Source organism: Heterodontus francisci, chromosome 14 (assembly GCF_036365525.1).
Source record: "Heterodontus francisci isolate sHetFra1 chromosome 14, sHetFra1.hap1, whole genome shotgun sequence".
Lineage (NCBI taxonomy): Eukaryota > Metazoa > Chordata > Chondrichthyes > Heterodontiformes > Heterodontidae > Heterodontus > Heterodontus francisci.
In genome coordinates, this window is record NC_090384.1 from 108,500,725 (window position 1) to 108,519,789 (window position 19,065).

A 19,065-nucleotide genomic window follows, 5' to 3' on the forward strand; every position below is an offset into this window, starting at 1 on the left:
TAATACTTTATATTTAATCACAATAATTCTTTTATAAAAGCTATTTTCAAGCAGCCCAGTGTCTGACTGAGAGAATACACCTGGCTACATGACATCAAACCTCAAATACCAGGAGCACTGCAGCTTCATTCTCTGAATCTCTGAGCTGGGGAGGGGAGCAGATCGGCTAAATCTCCTGCCGCTGCTCAGTATTCAGTGACCCCCCCCCCCCAGCCTTTATTCCCTCTCCTTATCTCCCTCTCTCATCCCTTTTCTCTCTCTCTCTCTCATTTCTCTCCCTATCTCCTTGCTCAATTCCCTCCTTCACTTCTCATTCCCTTCCTTTCTTCCTATCTTCAATATTTTCTCCACTCCCAGTCTTGCTTTGCTTTCGCTCTCCCTCCATCTCTCATTGACTTCCTCTTCTTCTTTCCCCTTCTCTAAGATGAGCAAATCCTATTTCAATCCTTTTCACTCTGTGTGCTCTTCATACTTTTGACAGCCAGGTCCCAGTGTTAGTCTCTGTGTCCCAGTGCTTCAGTGTTAATGTTCCAATGTCCAGTGAAGTGTGATGTGATATGTACAAGTTTCAATAACCACATTTCATAATCCCATGCCTGCCTGTTATTAGTAATGGTTTCATTCAGTTTTAAACAAGTGTGATTCCTGTGTATTCAATCTAAACTCTTACCCAAAAGTTGGACCCTGGCCCTCATTCAAAAGTACTTTTGTGACAGGAGAATAATTTGCCCCTGAGAAGTTAACTTTCAGACAATTTACTGCCACTCAATAACAGCTGATACTGAATTGACTAAACTCGTCAGAAGGAATCTGGATAAATCTCAGGCTGGGAATGATATTAGAGGTCACAGGGATAGTCGTAGTCATAGAGTCAAAGAGTCATATAGCATAGAAACAGGCCCTTCGGCCCACCATGTCCATGCCGACCATAATGTCTATCTATACTAATCCCACCTGTCTGCATTAATTCCATATCCCTCTATGCCTTGCTCATTCAAGTACCTGTCCAGATGCCTCTTAAATGTTGCTACTGTTCCTGCCTCCACCACCTCCTCAGACAGCTCATTCCAGATACCCACTATTCTTTGTGTGAAAAATTTACCCCTTTGATCCCAGTAGTCTCAGAAGATCAAAGAAGTCCTGTCTTCACACTGAGGACACCATTCATCGTTTTGTGTATCACTACCTCCGTACTAAATGTGATAGATTCAGAACAGATCTGGCAGCTCAAAACTGGGCATCCATGAGGCGCTGTGGGCCATCAGCAGTAGCAGAATTGTATTCAACCACAATCTGTGACCTCATGGCCCGGCATATCCCCCACTCTACCATTACCATCAAGCCAGGAGACCAACCCTGGTTCAATGAAAAGTGCAGGAGGGCATGCCAGGAGCAGCACCAGGCATACCTCAAAATGAGGTGTCAACCTGGTGAAGCTACAACACAGGACTACTTGCGTGCCAAATTGCGTAAGCAACATGCGATAGACAGAGCTGAGTGATCCCATAACCAACGGATCAGATTTAAGCTCTGCAATCCTGCCACATCCAGTTGTGAATGGTGGTGGATAATTAAACAACTAACAGGAGGAGGTGGCTCCACAAGGATCTCCATCCTCAATGATGGGGGAGCCCAGCACATCAGTGCAAAAGATAAGGCCATCATCACAGATGCCAGTGTTCAGCCAATCTGATTCACTCCACGTGATATCAAGAAACCGCTGAAGGCACTGGATGCTGCAAAGGCTATGGGCCCGACAACATTCTGGCAATAGTACTGAAGACCTGTGCTCCAGATCTAGCCACGCGTCTAGCCAAGCTGTTCCAGTACAGCTACAACACTGGCATCAACCTGACAGTGTGGAAAATTGCTGAGGAATGACTTATCCACAAAAAGCAGGACAAATCCAACCCAGCCAATTACCGCCCCATCAGTCTACTCTCAATCATCAGCAAAGTGATGGAAGGTGTCATCAACAGTGCTATCAAGCGGCATTTGCTCAGCAATAACCTGCTCAGTGACGCTCAGTTTGGGTTCCACCAGGGCCACTCAGCTCCTGACCTCATTACAGCCTTGGTCCAAATGTGGACAAAAAGCTGAACTCAAGATGTGAGGTGAGAGTGACTGCCCTTGACATCAAGGCAGCATTTGACCGAGTATGGCATCAAAGAGCCCGAGCAAAACTGGAGTCAATGGGAATCAGGGGGAAAACTCTCCGCTGGTTGGAGTCATACCTAGCACAAAGGAAGATGTTTGTGGTTGTTGGAGGCCAAACATCTCAATCCCAGGACATCACTGCAGGAGTTCCTCAGGGTAGTGTCCCAGGCCCAACCATCTTCAGCTGCTTCATCAATGACCTTCCTTCAATCATAAGGATCATAAGGTCAGAAGTGGGGATGTTCGCTGATGATTGCACAACGTTCCGTACCATTCGCGACTTCTCAGATACTGAAGCAGTCTGTGTTCAGATGCAGCAAGACCTGGACAATATCCAGGCTTGGGCTAATACGTGGCAAGTAACATTCTCCAACAAGAGAGAATCTAACCATCTCCCCTTGACATTCAATAGCATTACCATTGCTGAATCGCCCACTATCAACATCCTGGGGGTGGGGGGTGGGGTGGGTTACCATTGAGCAGACACTGAACTGGAGTAGTCTGCAATGTGGAGTTCCTCAGGGTAGTGTCCTAGGCCCAACTATCTTCAGCTGCTTCATCAATGACCTTCCTTCAATCATAAGGTCAGAAGTGGGGATGTTCACGGATGATTGCACAATGTTCAGCACCATTCGTGACTCCTCAGAAACTGAAGCAGTCCGTGTAGAAATGCAGCAAGACCGGGACAATATCCAGGCTTGGGCTGATAAGTGGCAAGTAACATTCACGCCACACAAATGCCAGGCAATGACCATCTCCAACAAGAGAGAATCTAACCATCTCCCCTTGACATTCAATGGCATTATGATCGCTGAATCCCCCACTATCAACATCCTGGGGGTTACCATTGAGCAGAAACTGAATGGGAGTAGCCATATAAATACCATGGCTACAAGAGCAGGTCAGAGGCTAGGAATCCTCTGGCGAGTAACTCACCTCCTGACCCCCCAAAGCCTGTCCACCATCTACAAGGCACAAGTCAGGAGTGTGATGGAATACTCTCCACTTACCTGGATGGGTGCAGCTCCAACAACACTCAAGAAGCTCAACACCATCCAGGACAAAGCAACCCGCTTGATTGGCACCCCATCCACAAACATTCACCCCATCCACCTTAAGCATTCACTCCCTCCACCGGCGCACAGTGGCAGCAGTGTGTACCATCTACAAGATGCACTGCAGCAACGCAACAAGGCTCCTTCGACATCACCTTCCAAACCCGCGATCTCTACCACCTAGAAGGGCAAGAGAAGCAGACGTGTGGGAACACCACTAGCTGCAAGTTCCCCTCCAAGTCATGCACCATCCTGACTTAGAACTATATTGCTGATCCTTCACTGTCGCTGGGACAAAATCCTGTAACTCCCTTCCTAACAGCACTGTGGGTGTTCCTACCCCGCATGGACTGCAGCGGTTCAAGAAGGCAGCTCACCACCACCTTCTCAAGGGCAATTAGGGATGGGCAATAGAATTTGGCCTGGCCAGTGACGCTCACATCCCATGAAACAAATAAAAAAATCCTCAGCATATCAAACTGCTGGGGTCTGGGCAACAACAAGGATATGAATGTTGATTGTGGAGGAGTTGGATAATGGAGCTGTGAGGTTGGATGAATATTCTAGAGGTTTCCTTGTTTACCCTATGGGGATTATAGCCCTGACTGGAGATTAATGTTGCAGGGCAGAGCCTGTGATAGAGTATGTGGAAGAAGCAAGCTTGCTAAGTTGTATGGTCAGTTCATTCCTTGCTTTGTTTTGTCTTTAAATGATGCTGGTTATTCTTCTGCAGGTATGAGATAGATGACAAGGATTCCTTCAAGGACCTGGTTAGTTTTTGGATCAACAATGTTTTCATGCGCGTCCCAGATTCCATTGTACTTCCTATTGGGAGTCACGTAGACCTGTGCGATAAGGACGAGGTCCAGAGGAAGAAGAAAGATATTGAGGAGAAGATCAAGGAGATGCTGACTGAGAGAGAGGAGAACTTGAATCAGCGTCTGGAGAAGCTAAAGAAGAAATCACAGTGTGAATTATACAGCGATCAAGTGAATAAACTGTACGATTTAACCAAGTACACGTTAAAGGTGAAGATGAAAGCAGCTGTGTAAAGCAGGACAGGGTTCACATTGCATTCAGTGACTATTTAAAGGGGCACTGCCTTGTTTGGAAAACTTTTGTTTCACATGCATACAATGTGAAATAGGCCAGAACTAAAAATCCATGGTTACAGTGGATTGTGACCATTGGCACTGACTCCATCGGAGTTTGGGGGATGAGGGCAGACAGACTGGCACAGGACAGGTGGTGGTAGGGTTATTTCAGGGTCTTCTCTGGCATTGTCACCATCAGGGCAGCAAGAAGGGGTGATCTTATTAAAACAACAATTGGCGCTCTTTATTTTACATTGGTCCCAGGCCCCACCTCCGCCTCAGCGGGTATCCTATCTTCCAAGGATACATCATATCCCAGAGTCTGGGGAGTGCGAACTACAAAGTGCCACAGTCTATCTTTATCACCTCAGCCATTTGCCTTGTAAGGATAGACTGAGGTTACAACAATCCAACAACAGTCATTTTTATTGTCCTTGTACAAATTACCACATTTATTGAACTGTCTACTTTCTCGGGTGGGATTTGAACTCACAACCTCTGGTTTACTAGTCCAGCAATGCAGAGACTATGCTGCTGTTCCCTATAAATGTACCCTCCCTCCCTCCATCCCTTTCCCCCGCCCTCATTCCCTCCCTCCCTCCCTCCTCCCCTCCTTCTCAGATGTAAATCACTGTTTGAGAGTTTGAACAAGGTTGAATTGAACTGGCTGACCTTTGCACTGCAGGTTTTAGATCTTATTCCTGTCGACTGCACTCGATACGATACCATAATCAAGGCTTGGCTGCAGATTCTGGAATCAGTTCGGAATAAGGATATTTTCCCAAATGCAATCCGGAAACTTCCAGTCATTTACAAAACAGTGGAAAAAGCCATTACACAACTGATTGAAACACAGGAAGTTCCAGTACACGGTAAGAATCATTTTACACAATGGTGAGTCCAGTTTTACATGGCGGGCTGCAATAGATCATCAGAAGATAAGAAATAAGAGCAGGAGTAGGCCATTCGGCCCCTTGAGCCAGTTCTGCCATTCAGTATGATCATGGCTGATCTTCTACCTCAATTGCACCTTCCTGCTTCCTGCCCAATCCCCAAATCCCTTAATCCCCGTAGTATCCAAAAATCTATCGCTCTCTGTCCTGAATATACTCAATGACTGAGTATCCACAGCCCTCTGGGATAGAGAATTCCAAAGACTCTCAATCCTCGTCATCTCTGTTCTAAATGGAGCACACTAAACAGTTTCTGCCTTTTCTCTCGTTCTTCTGTGTTGTGCCTAATCTGCACTTACTCTTAAAGAATCCATGGAATCCGATTGGTGAAAGGTATATATTTTATTCACACACTAAATGGACAAGTACAATCTCTCACTACTTGCACAGTATACTACCCATTAAGGCACGAGTTGATCAGTCTCGGACTTGCGGCTGCTCTTCGGTTCTCTGAGCCCTTGGCTCAGGGTATCTACTCGAGTGTTCTTCCCCGGGGTTCTCGTGCCTTCCTCAGTTTCAGTCAGGGGTTAAATCTTGTTTCCAAGACCCTCCCCTCTTACTTACTCATGGGGGTCTGGTATAATTACATAATGATATTTCCTTATATGGCTCAGTGAGAACCTGGTTCATTTCTTTACAGTTTCCCATTGTCTACTGTGAGTCTCATCATATCTCGTGTCCATGGCAACACATTTATCTGGTACGTGCAAGGATACTGAGCCTGCTAGCATTTTTACTGTTCCCTTTTCTACCCAACTCCCCCTATGTTTCAACACACTGTGTAATTATGTGTAACTAGCTCTTTGTTTCAACTAAGTTCTTGTATGTTTTTACTGTATGTGTTTTTACTGGGTCTACAGTCCCCCCTTTGATCCTGCAGGGCTATGCCCAAGGGATCACACTCTTATGTCTCTTAGGTAGTACACTTGTACAATTACAATTTCATTTTCAAAGCAAAAGCATAAACAGTGTAATGTTAAAGAAAGCACAATTTAATCATCACTATTACATAAAATCAATCACTTGTGCAAACATAACACAGTCGCAATTTCAGTTTAAATATCTATTGCCTTTAAGGTAGCTGTCCAACCTGTGTTCATACATCCTCTCACATTGCTTAATCAATTTCTTATGTTTCCAAATTAAGTAGGTCACATATAACACCATGATACCCAAAAGCACTATCTGGACATGGGAGATAATTCTAAACCAGGGGTGTATCTGCACGTCTGACCCCCAGTTCCATAAGTCCTCCCACCAGGTAGAATTATTTATCTCGTCAATCTCATCTTGTAGCTTCTTCGACTGTTGTTCCAGATTGTAGTGCACTACAGCAATGACTTCTAGCTGCTGTCTCTCTTTACCCAAGCGTAGGGGAATGGCTGAATAGTATATTCATGTTCCCGGAGGTAATTTACCATGTCCTCCTTAATACTTTCTGTCACAGTTATCATTTCTGTCTTTCGTTTATGTATGTCTACCAATTCCATCTTCCCTACTTGGGTTGGTATTTGTGGGTTGAAACAAAACGTACTGTTGCTCACCGGACAAGTCTGGTTATGTCCATACTGGTACTCCTCCGCCGTGGTGGTTAAGCAATGTCTCCCTTTTCCCATATAGACCACATGGGTTAGCCCTGACAATGCTTTCCTAGTTTCCATGGTGCAATTTACAGTGGCATTAAATCCACATTTTGACTCTGCTGTTTTATATATAGGATGAGGACATATGATCACCTGGTTTTCCAGACTACACTCAGACAATGTTGTTCCAACTACATCTTTTCCAATTTCCACAACATAGGGTAAAATATCATGGTATTTTATGTAATCCTTTCCCCTTATCACCCCTATATTTTCTACTTTGTATAATTGCATCCCTAACTTATCTCTTGGAATTACAATACTACTCAAATACTCATAGATCTCGTATTTACACACTCCTGACCTTTCCATACCTTAACAAGTTTTCTGAGTTGGCACTTGGTAATTTTATCATTTATGTGACTAGGCAAGTCCTCCAACTGGGTGTCATTTATCCAAATTGGCACCTGTCCCGCATCAATTTGTCTCAAATTTTCCCAAGTTTGTTTTAACATCCACAAACCATACGTACTACAAACACTTTCATTATTTGAAATGTCGTGGACCTCCTTTCCCTTTTCTATGATATCATTAATAGTATGAGCATGACCTTCCCGTACTCTCACCAGTCCTGTCACTGTGTTCGTCAAATCCTGTTCTACTTTAGCTACACCACTCTGTGCCCTTTGTTCCTTTTTCAAAATATCCTATATTAGCTGGCTGAGAGTTCTAACCTTCTGGTTCACACTTTCCAAATCTATAGAAACATAGAAAATAGGAGCAGGAGTAGGCCATTCGGCCCTTCGAGCTTGCTCCACCATTCATTATGATCATGGCTGATCATCCAACTCAGTAACCTGTTCCAGCTTTCGCCCCAATCCCTTTGATTCTTTTAGACCCAAGAGCTGTATCTAACTCCTTCTTGAAAACATACAATGTTTTGGCCTCAACTGCTTTCTGTGGTAGCGAATTCCACAGGCTCACCAATCTCTGGGTGAAGAAATTTCTCCTCATCTGAGTCCTGAAAGGTTTACCCCGTATCCTTAGACTATGACCCCTGGTTCTGGATTCCCCCACCATCGGGAACATCCTTCCTGCATCTACCCTGTCAAGTCCTGTTACAATTTTAAAGAGTGTGGCTGCATCATTCACTAAACTACATTTATGTCACTTTCCCTTTATTTTTCCCTCGTCACCAAATTCTTGTCCCAGCAATTGTTGCAGTAACACCTTGTACAACGCCCAGATATTCTCAAGGTGCCAGTCAGGTAGCTGGATGTCTGAGATATTCAATATTACCGGTACCAACTCATGCTGTATATTATCATATACAATTTTATTAGTTTTTATTATCACAAGTCCATTTTCTGGTCCTGCAGTTTTTAGATTTTTTTTAGATTTAGAGATACAGCACTGAAACAGGCCCTTCGGCCCACCGAGTCTGTGCCGACCATTAACCACCCATTTATACTAATCCTACACTAATTCCATATTCCTACCACATCCTCCTATATTTCCCTACCACCTACCTATACTAGGGTCAATTTATAATGGCCAATTTACCTATCAACCTGCAAGTCTTTTGGTGGTGGGAGGAAACCGGAGCACCCGGAGGAAACCCACGCAGACACAGGGAGAACTTGCAAACTCCACACAGGCAGTACCCGGAATTGAACCTGGGTCGCTGGAGCTGTGAGGCTGCGGTGCTAACCACTGCGCCACTGTGCCGCAGGGCAAGGGAGATCAGTCACTTGTGGCTGCGGGGTGGTAACCCTACTCGTCAATAATTCGGATGTGGGGGTAACCATGAGGGTTGCTGCTTCTTGCTCGTTTAATCATACGACCTGGAATAGGAACTGTCCTTTTTTTATTTTCCCCAACACAATAGAGCCATTAGCCCCTATCATTGTGTGGTTTAACACATAACGATTGGTTTCCACAAATACACTGCCATACAGGGAACTTGCGGGCCCCCTGGTGGGTCCCTTTTGGGTATTCGACACATACCCATTGTCCGATAGTAGCGTTTACAAGAAAGACCCAGCGCAATTCGTCCCTGAGTCTGGGACTTCCATCCTCCTGTACATGTAATCCACATCCTGTCTGCCTAATCCCGTCCTCCCCTGTAGAGGAACGATCAACAAAAATTTTGATTGCTGGTTTGATTACTGGCTCCTTCCCTTGTACACACCTCCAATGATTTTGACACAAAAGGTCCCTTGAGGGCCTTTGCTGTCAAAACCTGACACTCATGAGGTTCACCCTGGTAGATTAAATTGTCCGCCAGGCATGTAGTAGTTCTTTTTCAGGAGATTATATAAAGGGGCTGCCTTTAAGGCAAATCCATCAACATGGTTCCTGCGATACTCAACGAGGCCCAAAAATAATCTCAGAGCCTTAATATCTTGTGGTAGGGGGAGTTTGAGGATTGTCTGTACTTGCATCTGCTCTATCTCATGTTTTCCCAGTGTTATTACTATTCCCAAATAGGAAACCTTTTCCTTCATTATATGTGCCTTTTTAGGCTTAACTTTCACTCCAACCTTCTAGAGGAGTGAAAGGAGCTCCTCCTTACTCTGTGCCAACCGCTGGTTGAATATCTACGGACTATTATGAAATCTCTGGGGGAGACACGTCCAGGTGTATTGCTGTCCCTGGAACGTAAACACAAATTTATATTGACACTCCTGTGTCAGTGGTTTGGACCAGAACTCATTGCTAATGTCCAACACAGTAAACCACTTAGACTGGTTTTGGTCTTTTTCTAAAACTTTGATCGTCCTCTTAAATGTCAGATAAATTTCCCTTTGAGTGCTTTAAATAACCACTCATATCAATTACATTTTATTTATCAATTCCAATCTCTTATGTCCAGACTTGTTGGTATTGCATTTTTTTACATTAAAGACAGAAGTGCTTGCAACTCTCTCTCCTTCTCCAGCACATCGTCTCATTGATAAAGATGCTGTGACATTTGATGTCTGTAATTAAGTTCTTAAATTCTTAAAGCTGCTGGATCTCTTGTTGTGGCCTCAGTTCTCATGTGGCCTTGGAATCTACCGTCACCTGCTTTAAAAAAAAACAAAGAATCCATTGTGGCTCTGCCCCTGAGCCCAATGGGTTAATTTGTGCGATTATATCTGTCAATTTAAAATTTAATAATGTCCAATATATATAAATTTTACTCTCAGCAATGCAAAATTTGTGTGGTGGATTAAATGGGAAAACGATAGCTGCAGCAGGGTTAATTTCTTTGCTTGTCTCCAAGGGGGCGGAGCAAAACATTCTCAGCTGCCTCACTTTACGTAACTTTTTTTCTGATCGAAAAGAAGTGCACTTCATTTTAAACTTTTTTTTTTCAATTCTTTTGGCATGCTTAGGGTTTGAAAACAACAAAATCATTAGTAACATTATTAACTTCAAAGGAAAGCATCTCCATCAGGAAAGACAGCATTTTACATTAAACTCCAATTGTTTCCAAACTTTTAACATCTTTTGAAAGAGGTTTCTATTCGAAGGATTTTTTTTTATATAACAAAAATGATTCCAAATTCCAATTCACTGCAATAAATATTTAAAAATCAAAACTGCCAATGTTATATGAGCGAGTCTTATGTCCGGAATTAAAGACTCCCCCAAAACTTGACATAATAAACTTGAAAGTTCATTGTGACCACAAATGAAATTTCCAGTTTCCTCAACAGGTCAGTTAACCTTAATAGTATAAACTTAATTCAGACTTATTAACTTATAATACTTATGAACTACACACAGAAAAGAATAGCACGTGCTTTTTTTTAAGGATGGTAAATTACGTCATTTTTCTTGTTCTTTCTTCAGGCACCTTTTCAAATGACTGTAATAAAACCAAAAACTAAAGAAAAAGTTATTTAACATTCTTAAAACAAAAGATTTAACACCAGCTTCTTAAACAAACTTTAAACAGACAGAATCTTTCCTATATTTCCTTTGTTTATCCTTCTCTCCCTTAAACCAATATCCAATTCCTGACATTTGCTACTTAAAACAGTCAGTAAAACATGTCTTTAATTGAAACTCCAAAAAAACTAGAACAGATTTTAAACTGGAACTCCAATTAAAGCAGTGTTTTAAACTTCAAATTGGATTTTTGCCAGACATCTTCAGACCTTCAAGGCTGAAGCTTATCTCTTAGAAAATTGTTCATTGCCTTTTCACAGTTGCAAAACCAACTTTTAAAATAAAAAATAAACTTTAACTTAAAATATAATTCAATTTTATATCCCATTCCTGGGTGCACAATCTTAAATTGAAATGAATGCACTCAACAATCACTTTTCACACTCATTCAATTCCAAACAACTTAGAAAATTGATTCCTGTAATGGGTTATGAATTCAAAATACCAAATCTCTGTCAAATTCCTTGTCCCGATGCCAAGGAACACACAGGTTCAACTAATTCACAACCAAAATAGGTTCCCACAAAATATACATATGTAAAAATAGAAAAAGTAACAGACTCATGCTTTCATCAATAAGGCCAGACAACAAAGAGTTAATGACTGTCAGTTCTACAGAACACAAGCTGCACATCCCAAGGACATTAATTTCATTCATGGAAGCTTCCCACATTCACACATTCAAATCAAAAGACACAGTAACTTGTTTTTACTCACTTGAAATTTCACTAAAACATAGTCTTTTTATGTCACTCTACCATAAACTTAGTCATGGAACCCTCTGGCTCCCCAGTTATTAATGGGCCATAGGTAAGGCCAGGGTGGGGGCTGAAGGCTCGATTAGGGGTTCGGGGGATGGTCATCCCAAGGAATGTAACCATTGTCATGGTACTTACTGGCCTTACCTGCCAAGTCAGCCCGATTAAAGTCCTCATTGTCATCATCCTCCCTATTCACAAACGCACATATTATACAACTTTATGCTGAGAGCTGAGACTGTACTTATCACCTGCTAACATTTGATATGATCCACTGGCTGGTACACCCGCTCCTTCTGTGAGCAGTGTAGAACCGTCAATGCAGTCTGCAAGTCAGAGCATTTCTGTTCCGTTCCTGTGAGCTGTTCCTTCGCCTTGTCCGCTTCCCTCTCAGCCTTACTGTGACTGTACTCAGCCTTTTCAACCTGAGACTGGAATTGGATTAAATGCACTACCTGTGCTGCACTAACTGTTTCTGCCTTCAGGGCCCTATCATGCCACTCATTCTTTTTTTTCTGACTTTTGCAACTCCTGCTTCAATCTTTCAACTTCACTCTCTTTTTCATCTAATTCCCTCATAGAAGCACTGGCTTTCAATAACTTAGATGCCCGTTTGGCTTGGTGGGTACGCATATCCTCCCATTGCTGTACCCCAACGGACCCCTCGCCCGTGTACTGTTTAACTGCAAACTCTATCCACGAGGACCACTTGCCCTACAAATATTTCCAGAGTTCCAACTCCCACTGTGGCCTGGCCAGGGCCATAATTACACAACCGCTGTCCTATTTGTCAACTCAATTATTCAACCATTCACCAATCCGATCCGTCAAACTCGTAACTTTGTTTTTTTTAATTAGTTCGAACTCAGCAAGGCTATTCAAAATAACATGAAATAGCACTGCAACCGAGTCCTTGTTCGGGCACCAATTATGTTGAGCCTAATCTGCACTTACTCTTAAAGAATCCATGGAATCTGATTGGTGAAAGGTATATATTTTATTCACACACTAAATGGACAAATACAATCTCTCACTACTTGTACAGTATACTACTCGTCAAGGCACGAGGTGATCAGTCTCGGACTTGCGGCTGCTCTTCTGTTCTCTGAGCCCTTGGCTCAGGGTATCTACTCGAGTGTTCTTCCCCGGGGTTCTCGTGCCTTCCTCAGTTTCAGTCAGGGGTTAAATCTTGTTTTCAAGACCCTCCCCTCTTACTTACTCATAGGGGTCTGGTATAATGACATAATGATAATTCCTTATATGGTTCAGTGGGAACCTGGTTCATTTCTTTACAGTTTCCCATTGTCTAATGTGAGTCTCATCATATCTTGTGTCCATACAAAGAACAAAGAACAGTACAGCACAGGAACAGGCCATTCGGCCCTCCAAGCCTGCGCCAATCTTGATGCCTGCCTAAACTAACACCTTCTGCACTTCCGGGGCCCATATCCCTCTATTCCTTTCCTATTCATGTATTTGTCAAGATGTCTCTTAAACGGCGCTATCGTATCTGCTTCCACCGCCTCCCCTGGCAGCAAGTTCCAGGCACTCACCACCCTCTGTGTAAAATACTTGCCTCGCACATCCCCTCTAAACCTTGCCCCTCGCACCTTAAACCTATGTGCCCTAGTAACTGACTCTTCCACCCTGGGAAAAAGCTTCTGACTATCCACTCTGTCCATGCCGCTCATAACTTTGTAAACCTCTATCATGTCGCCCCTCCACCTCCGTTGTTCCAGTGAAAACAATCCGAGTTTATCCAACCTCTCCTCATAGCTAATGCCCTCCAGACCAGGCAACATCCTTGTAAACCTCCTCTGTAACCACTCCAAAGCATCCACGTCCTTCTGGTAGTGTGGCGACCAGAATTGTACGCAATATTCTAAGTGTGACCTAACTAAGGTTCTGTACAGCTGCAACATGACTTGCCAATTTTTATACTCTATGCCCCGACTGATGAAGGCAAGCATGCCGTATGCCTTCTTAACTACCTTATCCACCTGCGTTGCCACTTTCAGTGACCTGTGGACCTGTACGCCCAGATCTCTCTGCCTGTCATAGCGACACCTTTATCTGGTACGTGCAAGGACACTGAGTCTGCTAGCATTTTTGCTGTTCCCCGTACTACCCAACCCCACTATGTTTCGGCACACTGTGTAATTATGTGTAACTAGCCCTTTGTTTCAAATAAGTTCTTATATGTTTTTACTGTATGTGTTTTCACTGGGTATACATCTGTCACTTCATTCTCCTTCGTTCCCCTGGAAACACTGACTGTCACTGAGGTGCGGGTTCCACACACACTGACTCTCACTGGGGTACAGTTCTACACACACTGACTCTCTCACTGGGGTACAGTTCCACACACACTGACTCTCACTGGGGTACAGTTCCACACACACTGACTCTCACTGGGGTACAGTTCCACACACACTGACTCTCTCACTGGGGTACAGTTCCACACACACTGACTGTCACTGAGGTGCGGGTTCCACACACACTGACTCTCCCACTGGGGTACAGTTCCACACACACTGACTCTCTCACTGGGGTACAGTTCCACACACACTGACTCTCCCACTGGGGTACAGTTCCACACACACTGACTCTCTCACTGGGGTACAGTTCCACACACACTGACTCTCACTGGGATACAGTTCCACACACACTGACTCTCACTGGGATACAGTCCAACAGACACTGACTCTCACTGGGATACAGTCCCACAGACACTGACTCTCACTGGGATACAGTCCAACAGACACTGACTCTCACTGGGATACAGTCCAACAGACACTGACTCTCACTGGGATACAGTCCCACAGACACTGACTCTCACTGGGATACAGTCCAACAGACACTGACTCTCACTGGGGTCCTGGTTCCAAACACACTGACTCTCACTGGGGTCCAGGTTCCACACACACTGACTCTCACTGGGGTACAGTTCCACACACACTGACTCTCACTGGGGTCCAGGTTTCACACACACTGACTCTCACTGGGATACAGGTTCCAAACACACTGACTCTCACTGGGTTCCAGGTTCCACACACACTGATTCTCACTGGGGTACAGGTTCCACACACTGACACTCACTGGGGTACAGTCCCACACACACTGACTCTCACTGGGGTGCAGGTTCCACACACACTGACTCTCACTGGGGTACAGGTTCCACACACACTGACTCTCACTGGGGTACAGGTTCCACACACACTGACTCTCACTGGGGTACAGTCCCACACACACTGACTGTCACTGAGGTGCGGGTTCCACACACATTGACACTCCCACTGGGGTACAGTTCCACACACACTGACACTCCCACTGGGGTACAGTTCCACACACACTGACTCTCTCACTGGGGTACAGTTCCACACACACTGACTCTCACTGGGGTACAGTCCAACAGATTCTGACTCTCACTGGGGTACAGTTCCACACACACTGACTCTCTCACTGGGATACAGTCCCACAGACACTGACTCTCACTGGGGTACAGTTCCAAACACACTGACTCTCACTGGGGTGCAGGTTCCACACACACTGACTCTCACTGGGTTACGGGTTCCAAACACACTGACTCCCACTGGGGTCCAGGTTCCACACACTGACAGTCACTGGGGTACAGTCCCACACACACTGACTCTCACTGGGGACAAGTTCCACACACACTGACTCTCACTGGGGTACAGGTTCCACACACACTGACTCTCACTGGGGTACAGTCCCACACACACTGACTCTCACTGGGGTCCAGGTTCCACACACACTGACTCTCACTGGGGTCCAGGTTCCACACACACTGACTCTCACTGGGGTCCAGGTTCCACACACACTGACTCTCACTGGGGTCCAGGTTCCACACACACTGACTCTCACTGGGGTCCAGGTTCCACACACACTGACTCTCACTGGGGTCCAGGTTCCACACACACTGACTCTCACTGGGGTACAGTCCCATACACACTGACTCTCACTGGGGTCCAGGTTCCACACACACTGACTCTCACTGGGGTACAGGTTCCACACACACTGACTCTCACTGGGGTACAGGTCCACACACACTGAATCTCACTGGGGTACAGGTCCACACACTGAATCTCACTGGGGTACGGGTTCCACACACACTGACTCTCACTGGGGTACAGGTTCCACACACACTGACTCTCACTGGGGTACAGGTCCACACACACGGAATCTCACTGGGGTACGGGTTCCACACACACTGACTCTCACTGGGGTACAGTCCCATACACACTGACTCTCACTGGGGTCCAGGTTCCACACACACTGACTCTCACTGGGGTCCAGGTTCCACACACACTGACTCTCACTGGGGTACAGTCCCATACACACTGACTCTCACTGGGGTCCAGGTTCCACACACACTGACTCTCACTGGGGTCCAGGTTCCACACACACTGACTCTCACTGGGGTACAGGTTCCACACACACTGACTCTCACTGGGGTACAGGTCCACACACACTGAATCTCACTGGGGTACAGGTCCACACACACTGAATCTCACTGGGGTACGGGTTCCACACACACTGACTCTCACTGGGGTACAGGTTCCACACACACTGACTCTCATTGGGGTACAGGTTCAACACACACTGACTCTCATTGGGGTACAGGTTCCACACACACTGACTCTCATTGGAGTCCAGGTTCCACACACACTGACTCTCACTGGGGTACAGGTCCACACACACTGAATCTCACTGGGGTACGGGTTCCACACACACTGACTCTCACTGGGGTACAGGTCCACACACACTGAATCTCACTGGGGTACAGGTCCACACACACTGAATCTCACTGGGGTACGGGTTCCACACACACTGACACTCACTGGGGTACGGGTTCCACACACACTGACTCTCACTGGGGTACGGGTTCCACACACACTGACACTCACTGGGGTACGGGTTCCACACACACTGACACTCACTGGGGTACGGGTTCCACACACACTGACTCTCACTGGGGTACGGGTTCCACACACACTGACACTCACTGGGGTACGGGTTCCACACACACTGACACTCACTGGGGTACGGGTTCCACACACACTGACTCTCACTGGGGTACGGGTCCCACACACACTGACTCTCACTGGGGTACAGGTTCCACACACACTGACTCTCACTGGGGTACGGGTCCCAAACACACTGACTCTCACTGGGGTAAGGGTCCCAAACACACTGACACTGACTGGGGTACGGGTCCCACAGACACTGACTCTCACTGGGGTACGGGTCCCACAGACACTGACTCTCACTGGGGTACGGGTCCCACAGACACTGACTCTCACTGGGGTACGGTTCCCACACACACTGACTCTCACTGGGGTACGGGTTCCACACACACTGACACTCAGTGGGATACGGGTCCTTAACACACTGACTCTCACTGGGGTACGGGTTCCACACACACTGACTCGCACTGGGGTACAGGTTCCATACACACTGACTCTCACTGGGGTACGGGTCCCACACACACTGACTCTCACTGGGATACGGGTCCCACAGACACTGACTCTCACTGGGGTACGGGTCCCACAGACACTGACACTTACTGGGGTACGGGTCCCACACACACTGACTCTCACTGGGGTACGGGCCCCACAGACACTGACTCTCACTGGGGTTCGGGTTCCACACACACTGACACTCACTGGGATACGGGTCCTTAACACACTGACTCTCACTGGGGTACGGGTTCCACACACACTGACTCGCACTGGGGTACGGGTTCCACACACACTGACGCTCACTGGGATACGGGTCCCAAACACACTGACTCTCACTGGGGTACAGGTCCCACACACACTGACACTCACTGGGATACGGGTCCTTAACACACTTACTCTCACTGGGGTACGGGTTCCACACACACTGAATCTCACTGGGGTACGGGTCCCACACACACTGATTCTCACTGGGGTTCGGGTTCCACACACACTGACTCTCACTGGGGTACGGGTCCCACACACACTGACTCTCACTGGGGTACGGGTCCCACAGACACTGAATCTCACTGGGGTACGGGTCCCACACACACTGACTCTCACTGGGGTACGGGTTCCACACACACTGACTCTCACTGGGGTACGGGTCCCACACACACTGACTCTCACTGGGGTACGGGTTCCACACACACTGACTCTCACTGGGGTACGGGTCCCACACACACTGACTCTCACTGGGGTACGGGTCCCACAGACACTGACACTGACTGGGGTACGGGTCCCACAGACACTGACACTGACTGGGGTACGGGTTCCACAGGCACTACCTGACAATTTTGTATTTTCTTTTTGATCAGGAACTGTGGCTCTTGATGAGTTACTGAGGATGGAAAAGCTTCGCAACATTGACAGTGAGCAGCTGAGATACATTCTGAGTTACTTGCATCGGATTGGGTTAATTGTGTGGTACCAGGATATTCAGACTCTGGAACGGACTGTGTTCCTGAAGCCATCATTTCTGATCACCTTGTTTAAGGTGAGTGTCAGTCTGGGATCGCTTCCAGTTTTCACCATTCACAAAATCATAGCGTCTTGCAGTACAAAATGAGGCCATTCAGTCCATTGTGCCTATGCTGGCCTTATAACAGAGTGATCCAATTAAATCCCACACCTCAGCTTTTTCCCTATTACCTTGCAAATATTTCCTCTTCAACTTCAGGTTCTGATGGAATCTGATTCCATCTCACTTTCAGGTAATACACTGCCAGTCTTAACACCCTCTGTGTGAAAAAAATTCTCCTCATTTCCCCTCCAGTTATTTTACCAATTATTTTAAATCTATGGCTTCTGGTCACTGACCCTCCTGTCACTTGAAATAGTTTCTCCTTATTTACTATATCAAAACCCCTCATGATTTTGAACACCTCTATTAAATCTCCCCTTAACCTTCTTTGCTCCAAGTAAAACATTCCCAGCTTATCCAGTCTCTCCATGTAATTGAAGTCTCTCATCCCTGGAACCATTGTAGTAAATCTCTTTTTTTATTCGTTCATGGAATGTGGGCGTCGCTGGCCAGGCAAGTATTTATTGCCCATCCCTAATTGCCCTTGAGAAGGTGGTGGTGAGCTGCCTTCTTGAACCGCTGCAGTCCATGTTGGGTATGTACACCCACAGTGCTGTTAGGAAGGGAGTTTCAGGATTTTGACCTACCAGCAGTGAAGGAACGGCGATATAGTTCCAAGTCAGGATGGTGTGTGACTTTGAAGGGAACTTGATGTTCCCATGCATCTGCTGCCCTTGTCCTTCTAGTTGGTAGACGTCACGGGTTTGGAAGGTGCTGTCGAAGGAGCCTTGGTGCATTGCTACAGTGCATCTTGTAGATGGTACACACTGCTGCCACTGTGCGTCGGTGGTGGAGGGAGTGAATGTTTGTGGATGGGGTGCCAATCAAGCGGGCTGCTTTGTCCTGGACGGTGTCGAGCTTCTTGAGTGTTGTTGGAGCTGCACCCATCCAGGCAAGTGGAGAGTATTCCATCATACTCCTGA

General features: G+C 46.0%; 1 protein-coding gene across 1 annotated transcript in view; it reads left to right on the forward strand.

Moving 5' to 3' along the window:
* si:ch211-210p4.6 (malignant fibrous histiocytoma-amplified sequence 1) overlaps positions 1-19,065 on the forward strand; it is a 104,880-nt gene that overhangs the window by 12,379 nt on the left and 73,436 nt on the right. The window contains exons 3-5 of the mRNA XM_068046745.1: positions 3,946-4,240; positions 4,992-5,178; positions 17,877-18,055. Coding sequence (XP_067902846.1) covers positions 3,946-4,240; positions 4,992-5,178; positions 17,877-18,055 — 661 coding nt within the window. The remainder of the gene's footprint in view (positions 1-3,945; positions 4,241-4,991; positions 5,179-17,876; positions 18,056-19,065) is intronic.